The 21,717-nt window shown below is 40.0% G+C and overlaps 1 protein-coding gene and 1 pseudogene across 4 annotated transcripts in view; one reads left to right on the top strand and one right to left on the bottom strand.

The window, feature by feature from the left end:
- Positions 1 to 21,717, bottom strand: part of SLC25A12 (solute carrier family 25 member 12) — a 183,455-nt gene that overhangs the window by 86,548 nt on the left and 75,190 nt on the right. The window contains exons 1-2 of one of the 3 annotated variants that reach the window (XM_082395400.1): positions 4,059 to 4,383; positions 3,059 to 3,112 (exon numbers count right to left, since the gene is read on the bottom strand). In XM_082395400.1, the coding sequence (XP_082251526.1) occupies positions 3,059 to 3,112; positions 4,059 to 4,070 (66 nt within the window). In that variant the 5' untranslated portion in view covers positions 4,071 to 4,383. Of the gene's footprint in view, positions 1 to 3,058; positions 3,113 to 4,058; positions 4,384 to 21,717 lie in introns of those variants that run through there. The other 2 variants (XM_082395399.1, XM_082395398.1) reach the window with 2 other exon arrangements.
- Positions 14,259 to 15,215, top strand: LOC309630894 (cofilin-1 pseudogene; annotated as a pseudogene). The gene has a single exon. The product of its transcript is annotated as a cofilin-1 pseudogene (transcript).

Genomic DNA, 21,717 nt, shown 5'->3' with positions numbered 1-21,717 from the left:
CACTTACAAATCAGTCCCTTATTCCCTGTCTGGTTTCTTTTATAATTAATCCCCCTAACCCAAGGATTCATCTACCACCTGTACAAATTTGTATGACTTTTACTTACTGGGACACATTTATTTAGCAACCAAACTTCAAACCGCCCCCCCTCAAATTCCCAAAAGAGATGCCTTATAAATTAACATCTATTCTAAAAATGCCAGATTCACTACTCCTTCCTTTACTTTCATATTTAATACCAAATTCAATTGATTCATCCCTTCCAAAGTCCCTGGTATTGCCCTTCCATTCCATTTCCTCAGCCATCGGCCACTCCAGGTCATTATCTACAACATGAATTATTTCAATAGCCTCTTAACTGATCTCTCTACCTACTTCCAACCTCTCCACACTTTATCCAACATACACAAAGAGCTGCCAGAATTCACCATTTCAGTTTGCCCACTCAGAAACCCACAGTGCCTTCCTACTGTTGCAAATCCAAACTCCTTGGCCAAATGTTCTAGGTAGTCACAGTGTAAAGGTACTTTTTTTCATCACCTAGGTAACCGGATTTTTTTTTTCTTTAACTTCTTAACAAATACAGCTGCTGTTAGACCCTTACCTACCTCCAGCTTTCAAAAGTCAACCCATTTCAAGATCCCACAAATGGTAGAGAATAAGGGTTAAGAAGATGGATTCTATAGTTTGATCTGAATCCAATCTCTACCACTTATGAGCTAAGTGACATTAACCAAGCCAATTAACTTCATCTGTTTAACAGGGACAATAATGCTATCTCCTAAGGTTGTTATGAAAATTAATAAAATACCCTTACCTGAAATATTGTAAATCAACTACATGTCAATTAAAAATTTTTAAAAAAGAAAATTAATATAATACCCTTAAAGGACTAGGTCAATACCCAGCATACTACAGAACGATCAGTAAATGATAGCTACTGTCATTATTATTACATGACCACAATTATCTAGACAAACCAACTTGACTGTCATACCAGAGGCTATGCATTTGCCTTCATTATTCTTGACTCCCTCTACCAAAAACTGTGGGAGACTGAACCCGTCTCAAAGAGGAGCTAATCACATGTCCATTACCATTCAAGTCTTGGCTCAATCCTCCCCTGTAATTATTCAATATACTAAACTAAATACAAGTGCATACATGGCACACAAATAATCCTCAGTAAATATATGTAGCAACATTAAGTTGTAAAGAAATGCATAGTTAGTATGTATTTTTGCCTGCTATTACCTCTAAAATATTTATAAACCGTATGTATCTAAAACAAAACTTTCTAAATAATGTCCTACAGCTTCAAGTAACTATAGTTTGAAGTATTTAAGACAGAAATTTAAAAATCTATGTTACTTGCTAACTACCCTCAAACTGATTCAACTAAAGCTGCTTCAGCTACTTGAAGGTAAGTATCTCCTCTGTCTCTTATCAATAACTCTTGGGTCAGTGCTTTACAGTTAGTGCTAAACATACAATTATAAATTCCACAAATTTTCAGTATAAAAAATAACAGCATCATCAAAATAATGTGTAAAAAGATAAGATTTAAAAGTTTTCAAAAAGCTAGGCACAGTCCCAGCTCTCTCTATTTGCATCCTCCCCTCTCCCCAAAAACCAAATCCATACAGAATCACAGATTTTTTCCATAGGATTTTTAAAGCTGAAAGGACTTCAGTTCACATTCCCTTATGGCCCACTGAGTCCCACGTGAGAAGATGAAGCCCAGGAAAGCCAGATAATTAGCTTACAGGTACCACAACCAGATAGAGGCAGGGCTGGCAACTGAACCCAGTGTTCCTAACACCTGGGTCAGTGCTCTGTTCATCACCTCCTGCAGCATTTCAAATGATTTCTTCCATGCCTACCGAATTTAGAAAATAAAATTAACTATATCACATGAACTCCTCATAAAACAATTGAGTACATGGTGTGGTTAACACTGACATATTTTTGGTTATTTTCAAGAACAACTGTGAGGAATAAAGGTTTTGAACCATAAATAGAGCATTTCTATCACAATTACTTTTGTTCTGGAAATGATGCTTCCCTTCGTCAGATTTTATAAAATTTAAGATTCTCATTTTCACTAATTGGTCATCTGTGAAGCGTGCTCCCCAACAATAGCTTAAGCAACTCACATGTCTCAGATAAAAATGTCATCTATTCCAGGCTGATCTGTATATGTTAGAGTCTGTTCCTAATATAGAATCATAGACTTTTGCAGTTGGAAGGAAACTTGGAGATCACCTCTCATTTTACAGAGGAAACTAATACCCAGCAGGGACCTGCCCAAGGTCAAAGTTTCTATATGAGAACCAGGTCCAGTATAGAAAGTTCTTAAAAGAAGATTTCAGAGAAAAACACAACATTTGGTAGAACACCTTAGCTTGTCTCCCTCTATATGTACTTTGGTACAATTTCCTGCATGCAGAACTTTTGAAATTTAAGAAAAGAAAGCAAAACAAAAGAACTAAGCCAATTTTTTAGAAGTCTACAGCAAGTCACTGATCCTAAAAACTTAGCAGAAGTGAAGGTGGATCCTTGCAAGAATCCCAAACAGTAACATTTTGTAACACAAGCCCCAATGCCCATGAATATAATATAAATAAACAGAGGTAGAAAACACACACAAATTAAGAGCAGCTATAATATTCTTATCTCTGTAACAAATTACACAGTTGCTTAGAAGTAGGAAAACTTTATAAACACACAACTTTCAAGGAAAAAAGAATTTTAATCATCATACCTATCAATTGCACAAGAGTGTCAATACGTTTTGAAATTTTATTTTGGTCACAATGGTTAAGAGAAGCTGGAAATTCTTTTTAGTGTTTTTTTATATGTCTTAAGTCATGTTAAAAAAATAATGCGAGGGAAATCTTTTTATAAAAACTTAATAAGAGACTTATAATCTACATTATCTATTGTCATGTTCTTAAGAATACATGAAAATAGAACATTCCTGAAAGTTAAGGCCTAAAAAGTACTAGACTTACATCTCCCCCACCAAGAAAAAGCACAGCACATAAGCCAATTTACCTGTAGGAATATGTTTCTTAACTCCTGAGGATCACCTCGCTTGGTTGTCTGCACCTGTAAGAAAAAAAAAAGCCAGTTAATGCTTCACTAGAGACCAGGCAATCTCTTGAGATTACCGTTCACAAATGCCAGCAATCAATGCTCTTATCTTTTATAAGGGCATTTAGCTTAAAACAAACCAAAAGCGCTAATACTGATAACAACTGTCAAATTGGAGCTCTGTGACCACAAGGTAGAAAGACAGGTGTGAAGAGCCTAAAATATAGCAAATCTACCAGATAGATTTCCCCTGGACTGGAAAGGGAAGGCCATGAGGATCAATCCCCGACCTTACTCCACATCCACCAGCAACACATTTGGCAACCACCCACCTTCACATCAAGAGGCCATTAAGAGTAGAGACAACAGGAAAGTTGAAACTCCCAAATTAATCGCATGGCCTGCTGGCCTTTCTTCCCGTGGAAAGCAATCCAGAATATAATTATCTCCACGCCCCTCTCTTTCTCCACCCAACCTAAAATAATGAAAACTGCTGCAACGTTTCTAAATACTTTAGCCATCCTGCCACCTGCAGCTCAAATGCCAACCACTGCCCCCGGCTCCAGAGCCCCCAAAATACTCAATTACTCACCCCCTCCCCCACCGCGGTACACAGATGCCTTAGGCATCCCCGGCTATATATGCCACTTCCTCCCACTCCCTTTCTGATGCCCTCCAACCCCTGGCTCACAATCCCATGTACCCAGGGCAGGATAAGACGCTTCCTTCACCGACCTGTGGTCCTTACAAGCCCCTCCAACTCACAATCCCTCCTCCTTCCCCTCCCCCGGCCGGGCATCCTCTCCCTCCGGTCCAAGCCCCGCACGGCTCCCCCTGGAGCCCCAGGACACGCTATCTAACAATCAGGCAAAGAAGTAAATAGGAAGAGGTGAGGGGCTGCAGGCACGGTCCCCGGAATGTCTCTTATGAAATAAAGGCAGCAGCAGAGAGTTAGAGTCACCTTGACCGCCATGCTGTGCTCAGAAGCCGGGGACGAGCGAGTGAGCGAGCAGGGCCGAGCTGTCAGGGCACGCGCGCGCCGCCTTCCCGGCCGCGCCCGCCCTCCCTCCCGCTCGCCGGCGCCGCGCGCGCCTCTATGCAAATGAGCCCGGGGCGGGCGGGGCCGGCAGAAGGCCCGGCGTCCCGGCCAGAAAGAGCTGGCCCACGGCGCGGAGGGGGACGCGCCTTCCGCCGGCGAGACTGGAGGACTCAAGCCGTGGGATTCCGACGTGCCGCGTGGTTGCCGGCAGCTGAGTAGCCGCCAGGAAAGCCCCAGGTCTCTTAAGGCCTCTTAGTGGGTGTGGCTTTGGGAGCCGACTTCAGCCAAAGTCGTTTTCTCCTGAGACTTAGAGCAACACTTGGGGCCTAGATTGAGCAAGATTTCGAAGGATCAAAGAACATGTCCCATTTAAAAGAATAACAGCAAGTGAATTGATGACAACTAAAGGGAAATACTGACAATAAAACAGATTGGGAACCACTCACTCTGGGGAAAGCCTAAGTAAACATAACTTGAGAAATAGGCCCTTAAATTGGCATGCGATGAATACGCCTAATATACTTGTGCTTCGTGTACTGTTATAAAGCTTTATTAGTAGGCTCCACATTCCTAATCACCCAAATCCTTTGTGCCTGAGGTGGGGCACAAATGCCTAGGGGGGAAAAAAATCCATTTGACAGGGCTGGCACTGAATCCTGGCCCAACTTGCCTCTACATAAACATTTCCAGCCCTGTCTAAGAAAGGGTAGCTCTACTTTGAACCAAAATAATGTCTCTCAAACTGAGTCTTGCCATTATGACTATATTGAGCTGAATATTGAGTCACTCAACAAACGTTTGCTGGGCATCTATTATATGCCAGATACAGTCCTACTTATAAAGAATACAAAGATTAATAACATATAGCCCTTACTGTCTAGGAGTTTACAGATGGTCAGTGCTTCCCCACAACCCCAAACCTGTGTATTTTTTTTGTTGTTTGTTTGTTTGTGTTTTTTAAACCAAGCAAGCTCCCTGTTTAAAAAAGAAAGTCTAACAACTCCAAGGTTTAGCTTATTTCATTTAGCGCTATAATCCCTCTCCACCCTCTTCCACTTCCAGTGTTGAATCTCACAGGAGGCTTCCCTTTTCTCCAGTCTCACTAATCATAATAGTTGTGTTAAGTATCCAAGTTAATATTGTAGAAATGAGGCAAGTGGACTGGCAAGTGGAAATTGTTGATAAGGAATGATATATTACTAGTACTCCTAAAGTGAGCTTTTCTGCTGCAGTTGCTTTAACTGTCTGCCACCATCACATCTCTTTCTTCAGTCCGTTCAAAGTTCTTTTAACAATGTAATTGGACATAAAGATTTACAAATTCATATTTTGTTTTACCAGCACCTTATGTCCCTGATACTCTGCTCTCTTATTTTATGAAGTTTCTCTAAGTAGGAATCTCAAGTTGTTTATTTTATGCTACTTTTCAAGGGAAGGATGTCTGTTTGTAGCCCAAAGTCCCTTAGTTTGAATAAAAGTACTTAAGGGAAAGGAAGGCATTTATTTTAAATGAAGGGATTATTTTCTATCGGAACACATTGTTGTTGACCAAATCCATACAGTTGGAGTGAAATTTAGGGACAGACTGGCCACTTGTAGAGAGGAAGACAACACTACGTTTAGACAGAACCCACCACAATAATTCATAGGTATAGGCAGGCACCAGGCCACAATAACAATTTTCTTGAATAAAAAATAGCTGATCTTTGAGCAAGCTCTAGAGTTTCACTGATGCCAATCTAGTTGCAACGGAGATGATATAATAATTTAAAACTAAGGCTGCCAGCTACCCTAAATAAAGAGAAGTTAGGAGAGCTCAGTTACCCTAAATAAAGGTGAATTCTGGTGGTCCAGTGATTAAGAATCCGCCTTCCAACGCAGAAGACGCGGGTTCAATCCCTGGTCAGGGAACTAAGATCCCACACGCTGCAGGGCAACTAAGCCTGTGCGCCGCAACTACTGAGCCCATGTACCACAGCTAGAGAGCCCGCATGCCACAACTACTGAGCCCACGTGCCACGACTAGAGAAGCCCGTGCAACAGAAATAGAGTAGCCCATGCGCCACGCGCCACAACAAAGACCCAGCACAGACAAAAGAAAGAAAAGGTGAATTTTGCTAGGTTTTTCATCTATCCAAATATAACAAACAATAAATTGGACAAAGGTATTAAAAGTATGTACTGTGGGATGAACTAAGTACGGAAATGAATACAAAAGCCTATGAGTTAGAGCTTCTGCCCTGAAAAACTTTGAAATCTGTCGTTCTGTTATGATGATTGGCTAATAGTATTATTAGATGTTAAAACAAACTACAACTTACTTTTTCCTCAATTGTAGATGATCGGAGTTGAGGGAAAACTTATTAGTTAATGGAATAACAAAAGACAAACCTGTCAAATAAGAGTCACAAAATATTTGGGAAAAGGAGGTAGAAATAATTCAAAACTTTTTATAATTTTTAAAAATAGAATGCCAGTATAGAAATTTATAACTTTCTTTAGACTGCAAACGATATTTGTAAACAAGAAATAATTTTAACACCTTGGCACAACTATAAGTTGAAAACTTGATAACTGAGTCTAAAAAGAATGACATTTCAGAAAGTGAAATTGGAAGTTAAAGGCTGAGACTAGCTGCAAAGGTACTGTCATTAATAGTCACTTTTTAGAGTTGGTTTCATAAAATATTTAATATGAAGCTTGACTGAGCTGGAAATTTAAATATGCTTGTGAAGTCCTTGCCCATGAAAATAATATATTACCCCCAGATGCAAAAACTAAGTATGGGCTTACTAGACAAATCCACAGAAATATGTCTCCAACTCCCAGGCTGCTGACATTGCATTAACTTTGTGGGTGGAAGTTGGAATTATCCTAATGCCTAGCACCCTAATAAACTAAAATGTAGTTATTAAAACAAGAGGCAATTTCCAATGAGCCTGTTCTGCCACAACTCCTGGCCCTCCTTCTATCTTTAATAACATGTTCTGTTTATATTCTAGCTTCCTCTGATTATTTTACTGACATGAATACATTTTTGTTCCCATTTCCATATCCCACACAGCTACGATGGATGCCATCTTGCAAGAACTAAATCAAGGTGGTGTACAAACATGTAGTAGAGCATTAGGAGATCACTGACTAATTAAACCAGGAGTGGGGCTCCTTCTAGATTAAGGGTACATACACCATCACTATGATGAGGAATGAGCTGGCATTTATGCCGTCCCCACATCAAGATGCTCACTTAAAATATGTGAAATAAATAGCATAATGAAATAAATGGCACATACACACAAAGATATTTGAACATCTGGAAATTTTAAGTGTGGATTGGTTTGAGCCTACACCTAGAAGTATAAAATGGTTCTTTATATTTTATTGAAATATTGCAAAAACCTACAAACTTTATAAGTTGTGCTTTTAACTTTTTCCTTGCTAAGAGTCTATATGGGGAAACGGCAGGGGTAGACTGGGGAGAAGTATGAAGGGTTAAGTGTCCAAGTTTGAGCAAATTATGTTTCAGTTGGTAGGCTGACCTGGAAATCAATAAATCAGAAATTATTATTTCAACCCAAGCCACTTATAGTTAGATACTAGATAAATGACACATTTTAGGACTTCTCTATACTGTACAAGTATTATACTCCCTGTAGGAACATTGGCGCTAATTGAAATAAATTCTCATTTTGGTGGAGAGGGAGAAGTGGCATATCAGAAATCAGATGAAATAGCTGTTCTCTTGCCATTGCATCTTCCTAAACTGCTCTTCCTCACAGTCTAAGTCCTATAAATTATGCAATGCAGATAACAGTGATCTTAGTTTGGGACCACAGTCTTCCTTATTCCCTTGTGGAGGCAGTAACAGCCAGTTTTCTTTTCAATAGATTTTGTAAGGAATTCACGGAATGAGCTGCTCTAGATGTTTAAGGTTGTGAGTGCCCTATTACTGTATTAGTCATGTACAAGCTGGTATTTAGTGGGAAACCTTATGATCAGATGGAGGATTGAACTAGGTGAGCTTTAATGCTTCTTTTAACACTCTAATGTTATGATTTGGAATGACCCAAATTTTAGTTAACAAACATTTATTAAGTGCCTTGAGTTGGTACTAAACTTGCTGTTGCAGCTATAGGAAATATAAGAAAAGTAAATAGCATGATTCCCAAAGTATGGAGAATATTTTATTGCGGCAACTGCTACTATTCATTTTTTCAATGAATAAAGCTGAAAGAATGATACCAAAACCTTTGCATATATCAAAGGCCAAGGCAGCTTTAGGTAAAAATTGGGTAAAAACTCTGTGGTTTGTCACATATTCCCATTCCAGTCAAAAGTATATAACTGGAAGAGCAAACATCCTGCCCAGTCCCTCAGCCGCTCACCCCTCCCCTCCCCTGGGGATTTACTTGGATCTGGTTTTTGCCTCCCTTCCACTCAGAGGTCAATAAGGAAGGATGCTTTGGGTCTGATCCAAAGTAAAGAAAAAATTTCCACTTTAAAAATCGTGGAGCTTCCCTGGTGCCGCAGTGGTTGGGAGTCCACCTGCCAATGCAGGGGACGCGGGTTCGGGCCCTGGTCCGGGAGGATCCCACATGCCGCGGGGCCGCTAGGCCTGCACTCTGGAAACCGCGAGCCGCGGCTGCTGTGACCGTGGGCCACAATCCCCGAGCTGGGAGCCCGTGCTCCACAACTGGAGGGGCCGCCGCGGTGAGGGGCCTGCGCGCCGTGGCAGGGCGTGGCCCCCAGCTCGCAGTGGCAGGGCAGGGCCCGCGTGCAGCAGCGGGGACTTAACGCAGCCAAAAATAAATAAATTTTTTTTTAAATTGTGCTGGGAGAAAAACAAAGGCCCCAGAATATCCAAAGCAAACTTGAAAAAGAACAAAGTTGGAGGACTTTCACTACCTGGCTTCAAGATTTAGTATAAAGCTAAAGAAATCAATATAATATGGTACTGGCTGGCAAAAGGATTGGTAAATAGATCAATGAAACAGAATAGAGAGCTCAGAAATAATTCCAAAATTATAAAGTCATTTTATTTCTAACAAAGGTGCCAATGCAATCCAACGGGGCAAGGAGTCTTTTCAACAAATGACACAACTAGCTAGATATGCATGTGGGAAAATAGAGAAACTTCAACCTCTACCTCAAAACATATACTAAAATAAATTTGAGATGAATCATAGACCTAAATGCAACAGGTAAAATCATAACGCTTTTAGTAGAAAACATTAAAAAATATCTTCATGACTCAGAGGTAAAGGTGTTTTAGTCAGAACATAAAAATCAATAACCATAAATTAAGAAATTGATAAATTAGATTTCACTAAACTCAAAAATTTCTACTTATCAGAAGACAGCATTAAGAAAATTAATAGGACAAAAACAAAAAAAAAAAGAAAAAGAAAATAAATAGGCAAGCCACATCTAGGAGAAAAACTAGGAAACATATATAAAACAAAGGACTGATATCCAGGATATAAAGAACTCCTAAAACTCAATGGTAAATAAACAGCCTAGTTTAAAAATGGGCAAAAGACGCAAACACTTCACAAAAGAAGATATACAAATTGCTAATATGCACATGAAAAACTGCACAACATCATTAGTCATCAGGGAAATGCAAATTAAATCACAGTAAAAAGATAGTACTACACACCTGCTAGAATGGCTAAAATTAAAAAGACTGGAAACACCAGATTCTGGCAAGGATGTGGAGCAACCAGAGCTCTCGTGCACTGTAGTGGAAGTGTAAATGATATAACCGCTTCGGGAAAAGATCGAGCGGGTTCTTATAAAACTAAACATATACCTACACTATGAATCAGCAGTTCTACCTTTCAGTGTTTACCCAAGAGAGATGAAAATATGTGTGGATAAAAAGACTTGGTCAAGAATGTTCACAACCACTTTATTCATAAAAGCCAAAAACTTCGGACTTCCCTGGTGGCTCAGTGGATAAGACTCTGAGCTCCCAATGCAGGAGGCTTGGGTTCGATCCCTGGTCAGGGAACTAGATCCCACATGCATGCAGCAACTAAGAGTTCGCACGCCACAACTAAGGAGCCACGTGCCGCAACTAAGGAGCCCAGGAGCCACAACTAAGGAGACCGCCTGCTGCAACAAAGGAGCCCATGTGCTGCAACTAAGGAGCCAGCAAGCCGCAACTAAGGAGCCCGCCTACCACAACTAAGACCTGGTGCAACCAAATAAATAAATATTTAAACAAATAAATAAAAGCCAAAAACTGGAAATAGCCCAGTCGTCCGTTAATAGGAGAACGGATAAACAAACTATGATATATTCACAGAATGGAATACTATTCAGCAGTAAAAGAGAGCAAACTACTGATACACACAATGGCATGGATGAGTCGTAAAAGTATCATGCTAAATGAAAGAAGCCTTACATGGAATCATATACAAAAGAGCATATACTATGTGATTACATTTATGTGAAGTTCTAGAACAAACAAAACTAATCTATGGTGGGAAAAAGTAGAACCATGGTTGCTTAGGGAGAGGAACTGACTGGAAAGAGGCATGAGGGAACTATCTGGAGTAATAGTAATCGTCTATGTCTTGCTAGGGGTTTAGGTTATAGATGTATGTATTTTCCAAAATTTAGGGAATGTACACTTAAGGTTTATACATTTCACTGTGTGCCAATTTTTCCTCAAAAGAAAAAAAATCTGTAAATAAATATTGAACTAGGTAGGTAATTACATGAAGTATTTAAGGAGAAGAGTGCTGGTATATTAAATTTACTTTGAAATCCATAAAAGAAAAAAGACAATGGATGGACGGATAGATAGATAGACATGTTATACCTAACTTGGGGGGGGGGGTGGTATTTGGGAATTCACTTTAAAAATTCTTTCAACTTTTGTATACTTTTGAAAATTTTCATAATAAAATGCTGGGGAAAATCATGCTGGGTCTTTTGATACTGAAGATGGCTATCCAGTTATGTAATTCTGTTATTTGGCTAGAAATTGTAATGGACCTTGTTTCTTAAACACTGACAGGTCTCTGTGCATTGTTGCAGGGTAGGGAAAAGAAACTGAAACTGCTTGACAAATAATATATCTCTAGTATGGGCAGCGAAATCTATGAAGACTATATTGCATTGAGGAAAAAAAATGTTTTCCTTAACATGGATTCAGACAGTAATTATATGTCCTTGGGAGTTGTGTGTGCTTGTGTCTATGTGTCTGTTTGGTCTAATAGTTACCCACAGGAAAATTAGAGGAAGAATGTGGAGGTATATTTGCATAACATACTGACAGAAACCTTGGAAAGTACCAGACTTGGAATCTGAAGGCTGCCCTGGAACTCTCCTGTTGAAATGCACCTAGAGTGTAAATCTAGGCTGAGAAACTCAAGACTTTGGTGGGAAATATCCTGCAATGGGTCATTGTGTCCTTGGACTGCCCTGTTGGGGGAAGGAGAACTCATCCTAGGATGAAATCAACCCCAGTGAGAAGGAAGTTTCAAAAAAGGGGAGGGCAGATTTGTAGTGGGAGACCTAAAAAAAGGACTCCTTAAGGAAGAGAGGGCCACAAATCTCAAGACAAGGAAGCTAGGAACCAGGGTATGCCCAGGAAGAAACGCCTTCTGAAGAATTGCTATAAAGGAATAATGTAATGCAATGTAGTACTGATCAGCATAAAATTGTACTGACCAGAAGAATAATCAGGAAATTTAAGTTAGAAAGTTCTGGAGAAACAACATGAAAGAGCTGAAACTTGAGGACAGTTAGACCTTGTGGAAAGAGACAAATCAAGGAGGAAAAGCGGGCAGAATTGTGGAATGATTGGCATTCTTTTGATTGGAAAATATCAGAAGCTGAGAACACAGAAGGAACTTGACCAAGAACTGTTAAAAGGTCTCAGTCAAAGTAGTATTCTGCACTTTCCATTCCCAGTAGCACTGACAATAGTATATATAGCACCTTAAGGTAATGACAATATGATAAGAAAAAACTACATGAAAATGAAATAAATAATTAAGAGGTCTTCACCATGGTATATGGTCTTTGTACTTCAAAAGATGTCACAATGGATAAGAATAAACTTATGTATAAAAATGGTTAACTAGGGAGTTCCCTGGTGGCCTAGTGGTTAGGATTCAGTGCTTTCACTGTGGAGGCCTGGGTTTGGGGAAACATCCTACATGCTGCATGGTGTGGCCAAAATACCAAAAAAAAAAAAAAGGGGGGGCGGTTAACTATATTTTGTGCTTTTGAGGAAGCTTCTGGGTAATGCTGACCTGATGCTTCTTCTGTGACTCTGGTCAAGTCAGCATGGGAAGAAATTATGGAGTAACAGATCTACATGGTCTTGCCTGTATTATCTCGCACTTTTACTACTTGGAAAGAAGCCCCAGATAACAGTGTTTGCTCATCCTGTTCTTCCATCAGCCTGGATGGATGGATGGGCTTACCTGGACAGTTCATGATGAGGATGGGTAATAAAACAGTCAGCAGTTATACTTCCTTTAATCATCCCCAGCCCCTCAATAAAGCATTTTATGTGAACTAGTTTTGTGTTGATGGTGTGGAAGGAAAATTAAGGCGCAGTAATGGGAAGTGTAGCCTTCCTCATATCACCCCTTCACTGAGATCCACGTGGCAGTAGCAGCAACATCATTTCATCGAAGACAGTAGGCTCAGAGTTCTAGGTAGGGAACAGCAGCCAAGTGAGTATAACCCAAGGCATACTGGGTGGTAAAGAGGGGACATGGATCACAGAGAAGAAACTGCTCAGTAGTAGATGAGACAAATCCCCTTTTGTTCAAACATACTAGAGAACCATGAAGGGATGAAAGCACATTTCATCATATGGAATTCTATATGGCTATGAAGTTCTACTCCATCTCTTAGACATAGTATTGGCTTATTATTGATATCCATAAGCAGGAAATATGAAGGGAACCTAATTATTCCTCTCCATAAAGATCTTACAATGTATTAAGACAAAACATAGGTAAAACCATTAATTAACAATGCATATGCTTAACTGTGTGGTAAATTTATGCAATACAGGTTTAGAAAAAGAAAAAATCAATTCAAGCTGGGTGATATACAGAAGGTTTCACGGAAACCATAATTTGCCACTTCTTGAATTCATGATTTCTCTGTTTCTTCCAGGGTATATCTTATTACCCTATCCTTCCTCCTTCATCCACACCCTTGGCCCTAACACTTATCTAAATGCTTGACATAAACTATGTAGGTACTACTTAAATGTTTATTGATTATTCTTACCTGGTTGTTCAACCACTAGACATTAGTCTTGTTATATTTCCTAAGTAAAGACCATTACCATTGTCTTAGTGGCTCAAGCCAGAAAGCTGGGTATCAGACTCTTCCTTACCCCTCACATCCAAATAGCTACCCAGTCCTGTGTTTTCCATCCTCTTCAGTCTTTTTAAAATCTCTTCTTTTGATTATAATGGCCTTCATTATGCCTCCTAATTGCTCTCCCATGCCTCCAGTTCTCCACTTTCTGCCTCCTGTCACTATCCTCAAATCCATTCTCCACAGTGCTGTCAACTGTTCGATATAAAACAGATATTAAATCTTGTCACTTCCCCATCCTTTAGTGGCTCTCTAGTGACTTCAATATAAAATCCAAGCTCCTCAGTATGATGAAGAATAGAAGCTTCCTGATCCGGCCCCTTCCTCTTACTTATATCTTACTACTATACTTGTTCCTTTAGTCACAAAGATTTTTGAGTTTTTATGCTACTTCCTTTACTGGAGATATTTTACTCCACATTTATTACAATTGGCCTATCCTTTAAGATACAGATCAAGAATCTCTTCCTCCAGAAAACAATCCTTAACACCCCTTTTTCACCCATCGTAGACCTCCCCATCATATTTATCACATTGTGCTGTAAATACCTCTTTGCTTATTGTCTTTTCCACTGGTGGCTTTCAAACTTTATTGCCCCAGACCTAAATAGTAAAAAATACATTTTTTATCACAACCCCAGTACACACTGAAGTAAAAACTTCATGAAGCAATATTGAACTTTATTACATGCAACATACTCTGGTATTTACTATTCTGTACTATTCTATTTTTTTTTTTCTAATTCTATTTTCAACATTCTGAATTGATTTCACGACCCATACTTTAAAAATGCTGCAGTAGCGGCTCTTGTCTTTTCTGGCTCTCCTTGTTATCTCCTTTTCTCTTCCAGAAACATGGCCTCTGGTGTGGCTGTCTCTGATGGGGTCACCAAAGTGTTCAACGACATGAAGATGCGTAAGTCGTCGACACCAGAGGAGGTGAAGAAGTGCAAGAAGGCAGTGCTCTTCTGCCTGAGCGAGGACAAGAAGAACATCATCCTGGAGGAGGGCAAGGAGATCCTGGCAGGTGATGTGGGCCAGACTGTAGATGACCCCTACGCCACCTTTGTCAAGAGGCTGCCAGACAAGGACTGCCGCTACGCCCTCTATGACGCAACCTATGAGACCAAGGAGAGCAAGAAGGAGGAGCTGGTGTTCATCTTCTGGGCCCCTGAGTGTGCACCCCTTAAGAGCAAAATGATCTATGCCAGCTCCAAAGACGCCATCAAGAAGAAGCTGACGGGGATCAAGCATGAATTGCAAGCAAACTGCTATGAGGAGGTCAAGGACCGTTGCACCCTGGCAGAGAAGCTGGGGGGCAGTGCCGTCATCTCCCTGGAGGGCAAGCCTTTGTGAGCCCCCTCCAGCCCCCTGCCTGGAGCATCTGGCAGCCCCAGACCTGCCCGTGGGAGCTGCAGGCCGCCCCCTTCCTGCCAGACAGGAGGGGCTGGGGGGATCCCAGCAGGGGGAGGGCAGTCTCTTCACCCCAGTTACCAAACAGCCTCCGCACCCCCTGGACCTTCCTCCACCTCCTCCCTCCATCCCTGACGGTTCTGGCCTTCCCAAACCGCTTTTGATCTTCTGATTCCTCTTGGGTTGAAACAGACCAAGTTCCCCCCCAGGAACCCCTGTTTGTGGGGGGACTTGTATTTTTTTTAACAACACCCCAGTTCCCCACTTGTTCCTCCCTTTTTCCATGCTGCCAACTTCTAACCGCAATAGTGACTCTGCTTGTCTGTTTAGTTCTGTGTATAAATGGAATGTTGTGGAGATGACCCCACCCTGTGCCGCCTGGTTTCCCTCCCCTTTTCCCCTGGTCACAGCCACTCATGGAAGCAGGACCACTAAGGGACCCTCAGTTAAAAACAAAAAACAAAAAAAACGCACAACAATGAAAAGGCTCACTAATGGGAAAAAAAAAATGCTGCCGTAGACCGTGAACTCACATAGATTCTCAAGCATAGTAGATGCTCAATGCAAGTAATTAAGAAAAAGACAAAACAAAAATCTCTGTATCCCTAGCAATTAGCACAGCGCTAGACACACAGCAGTGTTAAATAAAGATGCTTAATAAAAGAATAAATGCACACTTCTGGGGCAGACCATCTTCATGAATTATCATGTTTCCCTCCATCATTTCCCTTTTTAAGAATAAGAGTTTCTTACAAGATATTATATGTAATTTTACATTACAAAACATACCCATGTAAGCACAGATACAGAGACAGGCAAAAATGGAGAAGGACTTTAAAAATTGCTGCATTTGAAGGACATAATGAGATAGAGAGGCATGATTGCCAAAGGCCAACTGTTTGGTCCTCTTAAAAAAGGCCTAATGTGGTAAAGTCACCAAGGTCAGGATCTGGTTAGAAATTGTCTTCTAAATGGCCCAAAGATCACTTTCACTAACCAAATTCACAAGATACTGGTGAATACCTAATATTAACTAATATTTATTGTAGAGTACTTACTATGTGTCAGACAATATTCTAAGCACTTTTTATGACTCTATCCTCAAAAAAACCCTGTGAAGTATGGTTATTTCATGCTATTATCTCCATTTCAAAGATGAGGAAACAGACTGAGATATTAAGCAACTTTCCCAATGTTATACAGCTAGGAAGTGGTAATAAAATGGTTAGTAAAAGGATTGTAATAAATATGTTGTGAAAATCTCTCAGAAAATAGGGCAATACACAAAGAATGGCAGAAAAATATTTAAATATAGAGAGCTAAACCAGGGGGCCTAATAGTTGACTACTACGCTCTCCAGAGAAAATAGAGATTTTAAATTATGGGGAAGAAATTATCAAATAAAAATAAGAGAATTTTCCAAATCCAAAGGATGAGTTTTGAGTTTCAAAGTATCCTCTGTGTATCCAGAACAATGAATGAAAAAGGTTCAATACCAAGGCACATCATAAAATATCAGAACATTGGAGATAAAAAGAGGATCTCATGTAGCTGGAACACACAAATCCATGTACTAAAAGAGGAGGTAAAATTGCCCTCTCACTATCACACCAAGTAACCCACTGAAGAAATTTTTGCCTTTCTTCCCAGCAACATTGGGCTCATGGTTTTTGAGGTCCTATATCCGAGGGAGGAATGCTTCCATCAGGAAACACCATCAAGGTTCAGATGAATTGGAAACTGAAACTGCCCACTGGCTATTTTCGGCTTCTGCAGCTGTAGAATTAAAAGCAGAAAAGAGTCGCCATAGCCATGTGGTGATTAATCCTGATCATCAAAGGGAAACTCAGTTGCTGCTATACAATAGGGCAAGAACGACTATGTCTGAAACCCAACTGAGGCAACTCAGTAAAGATAGCCAATATAAGATAAGTCCAAAGATAAGTGCATAGTGGATTCAGATCATTTGGGAACTGAGGTTTAGGTGCTGGACTAGATAAAGAATCAGACACAGTTGAGGAGCTTAGAGGGATAATAGGACATGCAATGAAGGGTTGAAAAATGAAGTTATGATCATCAGCTTAGGCCTCAAGGCCACCTACAGAATGGGGGTTCACAAGATGGCGGAGTAGAAGGACGTGCTCTCACTCCCTCTTGCGAGAACACCAGAATCACAACTAGCTGCTGGACAATCATCGACAGGAAGACACTGGAACTCACCAAAAAAGATACCCCATATCCAAAGACAAAGGAGAAGCCACAGTGAGATGGTAGGAGGGGCGCAATCACAGTAAAATCAAATCCCATAACTGCTGGGGGTGGTGACTCACAGACTGGAGAACACTTATACCACAGAAGTCCACCCACTGGAGTGAAGGTTCTGAGCCCCATGTCAGGCTTCCCAACCTGGGGGTCCGGCAACGGGAGGAGGAATTCCTAGAGAATCAGACTTTGAAGCCTAGTGGGAATTGATTGCAGGACTTCGACAGGACTGGGGGAAACAGAGACTCCACTCTTGGAGGGCACACACAAAGTAGTGTGCACATCGGGACCCAGGGGAAGGAGCAGTGATCCCAGGGGAGACTGAACCAGACCTACCTGCTGGTGTTGGAGGGTCTCCTGAAGAGGCGGGGTGCGGGGGGACGGCTGTGGCTCACCATGGGTACAAGGACACTGACAGTGGAGGTTCTAGGAAGTACTCCTTGGTGTGAGCCCTCCCAGAGTCTGTCATTAGCCCCACCAAAGAGCCCAGGTAGGCTCCAGTGTTGGGTTGCCTCAGGCCAAACAACAAACAGGGAGGGAACACAGCCCCACCCATCAACAGTCAAGTGAATTAAAGTTTTACTGAGCTCTGCCCACCAGAGCAACAGTCAGCTCTACCCACCACCAGTTCCTCCCACCAAGCCTCTTAGATAGCCTCATCCACCAGAGGGCAGACAGCAGAAGCAAGAACTACAATCCTGCAGCCTGTGGAACAAAAACCACATTCACAGAAAGATAGGCAAGATGAAAAGTCAGAGGGCTATGTACCAGATGAAGGAACAAGATAAAACCCCAGAAAAACAACTAAATAAAGTGGAGATAGGCAACATTCCAGAAAAAGAATTCAGAATAATGATAGTGAAGATGATCCAGGACCTCGGAAAAAGAATGGAGGCAAAGATCGAGAAGATGTAAGAAATGTTTAACAAAGACCTAGAAGAATTAAAGAACAAACAAACAGAGATGAACAATACAATAACTGAAATGAAAACTACACTAGAAGGAATCAATAGCAGAATAACTGAGGCAGAAGAATGGATAAGTGACCTGGAAGACAGAATGGTGGAATTCACTGCTGCGGAACAGACTAAAGAAAAAAGAATGAAAAGAAATGAAGACAGCCTAAGAGACCTCTGGGACAACATTAAACGCAACAACATTCGCATTATAGGGGTCCCAGAAGGAGAAGAGAGAGAGAAAGGACCAGAGAAAATATTTGAAGAGATAATAGTCGAAAACTTCCCTAACATGGGAAAGGAAATAGCCACCCAAGTCCAGGAAGCGCAGAGAGTCCCATACAGAATAAACCCAAGGAGAAACACGCCGAGACACATAGTAATCAAAGTGGCAAAAATTAAAGACAAAGAAAAATTATTGAAAGCAGCAAGGGAAAAACAACAAATAACATACAAGGGAACTCCCATAAGGTTAACAGCTGATTTCTCAGCAGAAACTCTACAAGCCAGAAGGGAGTGGCATGATATACTTAAAGTGATGAAAGGGAAGAACCTAAAACCAAGATTACTCTACCCAGCAAGGATCTCATTCAGATTTGATGGAGAAATCAAAAGCTTTACAGACAAGCAAAAGCTAAGAGAATTCAGCACCACCAAACCAGCTCTACAACAAATGCTAAAGGAACTTCTGTAAGTGGGAAACACAAGAAAAGAAAAGGACCTACAAAAACAAACCCAAAACAATTAAGAAAATGGTCATAGGAACATACCTATCAATAATTACCTTAAACGTGAATGGATTAAATGCTCCAACCAAAAGACACAGGCTTGCTGAATGGATACAAAAACAAGACCCATCTATATGCTGTCTACAAGAGACCCACTTTAGACCTAGGGACACATACAGACTGAAAGTGAGGGGATGGAAAAAGATATTCCATGCAAATGGAAATCAAAAGAAAGCTGGAGTAGCTATACTCATATCACATAAAATAGACTTTAAAATAAAGAATGTTACAAGAGACAAGGAAGGACACTACATAATGATCAAGGGATCAATCCAAGAAGAAGATATAACAATTATAAATATATATGCACCCAACATAGGAGCACCTCAATACATAAGGCAACTGCTAACAGCTATAAAAGAGGAAATCGACAGTAACACAATAATAGTGGGGGACTTTAACACCTCACTTACACCAATGGACAGATCATCCAAAATGAAAATAAATAAGGAAACAGAAGCTTTAAATGACACAATAGACCAGATAGATTTAATTGATATTTATAGGACATTCCAACCAAAAACAGCAGATTACACTTTCTTCTCAAGTGTGCACGGAATATTCTCCAGGATAGATCACATCTTGGGTCACAAATCAAGCCTCAGTAAATTTAAGAAAATTGAAATCATATCAAGGATCTTTTCTGACCACAACGCTATGAGATTAGAAATGAATTACAGGGAGAAAAACGTAAAAAACACAAACACATGGAGGCTAAACAATACGTTACTAAATAACCAAGAGATCACTGAAGAAATCAAAGAGGAAATCAAAAAATACCTAGAGACAAATGACAACGAAAACACGATGATCCAAAACCTATGCAATGCAGCAAAAGCAGTTCTAAGAGGGAAGTGTATAGCTATACAAATGTACCTCAAGAAACAAGAAAAATCTCAAGTAAATAATCTAACCTTACACCTAAAGGAACTAGAGGAAGAAGAACAAACAAAACCCAAAGTTAGCAGAAGGAAAGAAATCATAAAGATCAGAGCAGAAATAAATGAAATAGAAGCAAAGAAAACAATAGCAAAGATCAATAAAACTAAAAGCTGGTTCTTTGAGAAGATAAACAAAATTGATAAACCATTAGCCAGATTCATCAAGAAAAAGAGGAAGATGACTCAAATCAATAAAATTAGAAATGAAAAAGAAGAAGTTACAACAGACACCTAAGAAATACAAAGCATCCTAAGAGACTACTACAAGCAACTCTATGCCAATAAAACAACGTGGAAGAAATGGACAAATTCTTAGATAGGTATAACCTTCCAAGACTGAACCAGGAAGAAACAGAAAATATGAACAGACCAATCACAAGTAATGAAATTGAAACTGTGATTAAAAATCTTCCAAAAACAAAAGTCCAGGACCAGATGGCTTCACAGGTGAATTCTATCAAACATTTAGAGAATAGCTAACACTCATCCTTTTCAAACTCTTCCAAAAAATTGCAGAGGAAAGAACACTCCCAAACTCATTCTATGAGGCCACCATCACCCTGATACCAAAACCAGACAAAGACGCTACAAAAAAAGAAAATTACAGACCAATATCACTGATGAATATAGATGCAAAAATCCTCAGCAAAATACTAGCAAACAGAATCCAACAACACATTAAAAGGATCATACACCATGATCAAGAGGGGTTTATTCCAGGAATGCAAGGATTCTTCAATATATGCAAATCAATCAATGTGATACACCATATTAACAAATTGAAGAAGACAAACCATATGATCATCTCAATAGATGCAGAAAAAGCTTTTGACAAAATTCAACACCCATTTATGATAAAAACTCTCCAGAAAGTGGGCATAGAGGGAACCTACCTCAACATAATAAAGGCCATATACGACAAACTCACAGCAAACATCATTCTCAATGGTGAAAAACTGAAAGCATTTCCTCTAAGATCAGGAACGAGACAAGGATGTCCACTCTCACCACTATTATTCAACATAGTTTTGGAAGTGCTAGCCACGGCAATCAGAAAAGAAAAAGAAATAAAAGGAATACAAATTGGAAAAGAAGAAGTAAAACTGTCACTGTTTGCAGATGACATGATACTATACATAGAGAATCCTAAAACTGCCACCAGAAAACTACTAGAGCTAATCAATGAATTTGGTAAAGTTGCAGGATACAAAATTAATGCACAGAAATCTCTTGCATTCCTATACACTAATGATGAAAAATCTGAAAGAGAAATTATGGAAACACTCCCATTTACCATTGCAACAAAAGGATTAAAATACCTAGGAATAAACCTACCTAGGGAAACAAAAGACCTGTATGCAGAAAACTATAAGACACTGATGAAAGAAATTAAAGATGATACCAACAGATGGAGAGATAGACCATGTTCTTGGATTGGAAGAATCAATATTGTGAAAATGACTATACTACCCAAAGCAATTTACAGATTCAATGCAATCCCTATCAAATTACCAATGGCATTTTTTACGGAACTAGAAAAAATCATCTCAGAATTTGTATGGAGACACAAAAGACCCCAAATAGCCAAAGTAGTCTTGAGGGGAAAAAACGGAGCTGGAGGAATCAGACTCCCTGAATTCAGACTATATTACAAAGCTACAGTAATCAAGACAATATGGTACTGGCACAAAAACAGAAACATAGATCAATGGAACAAGATAGAAAGCCCAGAGATAAACCCACGCACCTATGGTCAACTAATCTATGACAAAGGAGGCAAAGATATACAATGGAGAAAAGACAGTGTCTTCAATACGTGGTGCTGGGAAAACTGGACAGCTACATGTAAAAGAATGAAATT

Source organism: Balaenoptera borealis (genome assembly GCF_965194805.1).
Source record: "Balaenoptera borealis genome assembly, chromosome: 6".
NCBI lineage: Eukaryota > Metazoa > Chordata > Mammalia > Artiodactyla > Balaenopteridae > Balaenoptera > Balaenoptera borealis.
The sequence above is the reverse complement of the archived record's forward strand: the minus strand, read 5'-3'. Positions and strand labels throughout refer to the sequence as shown.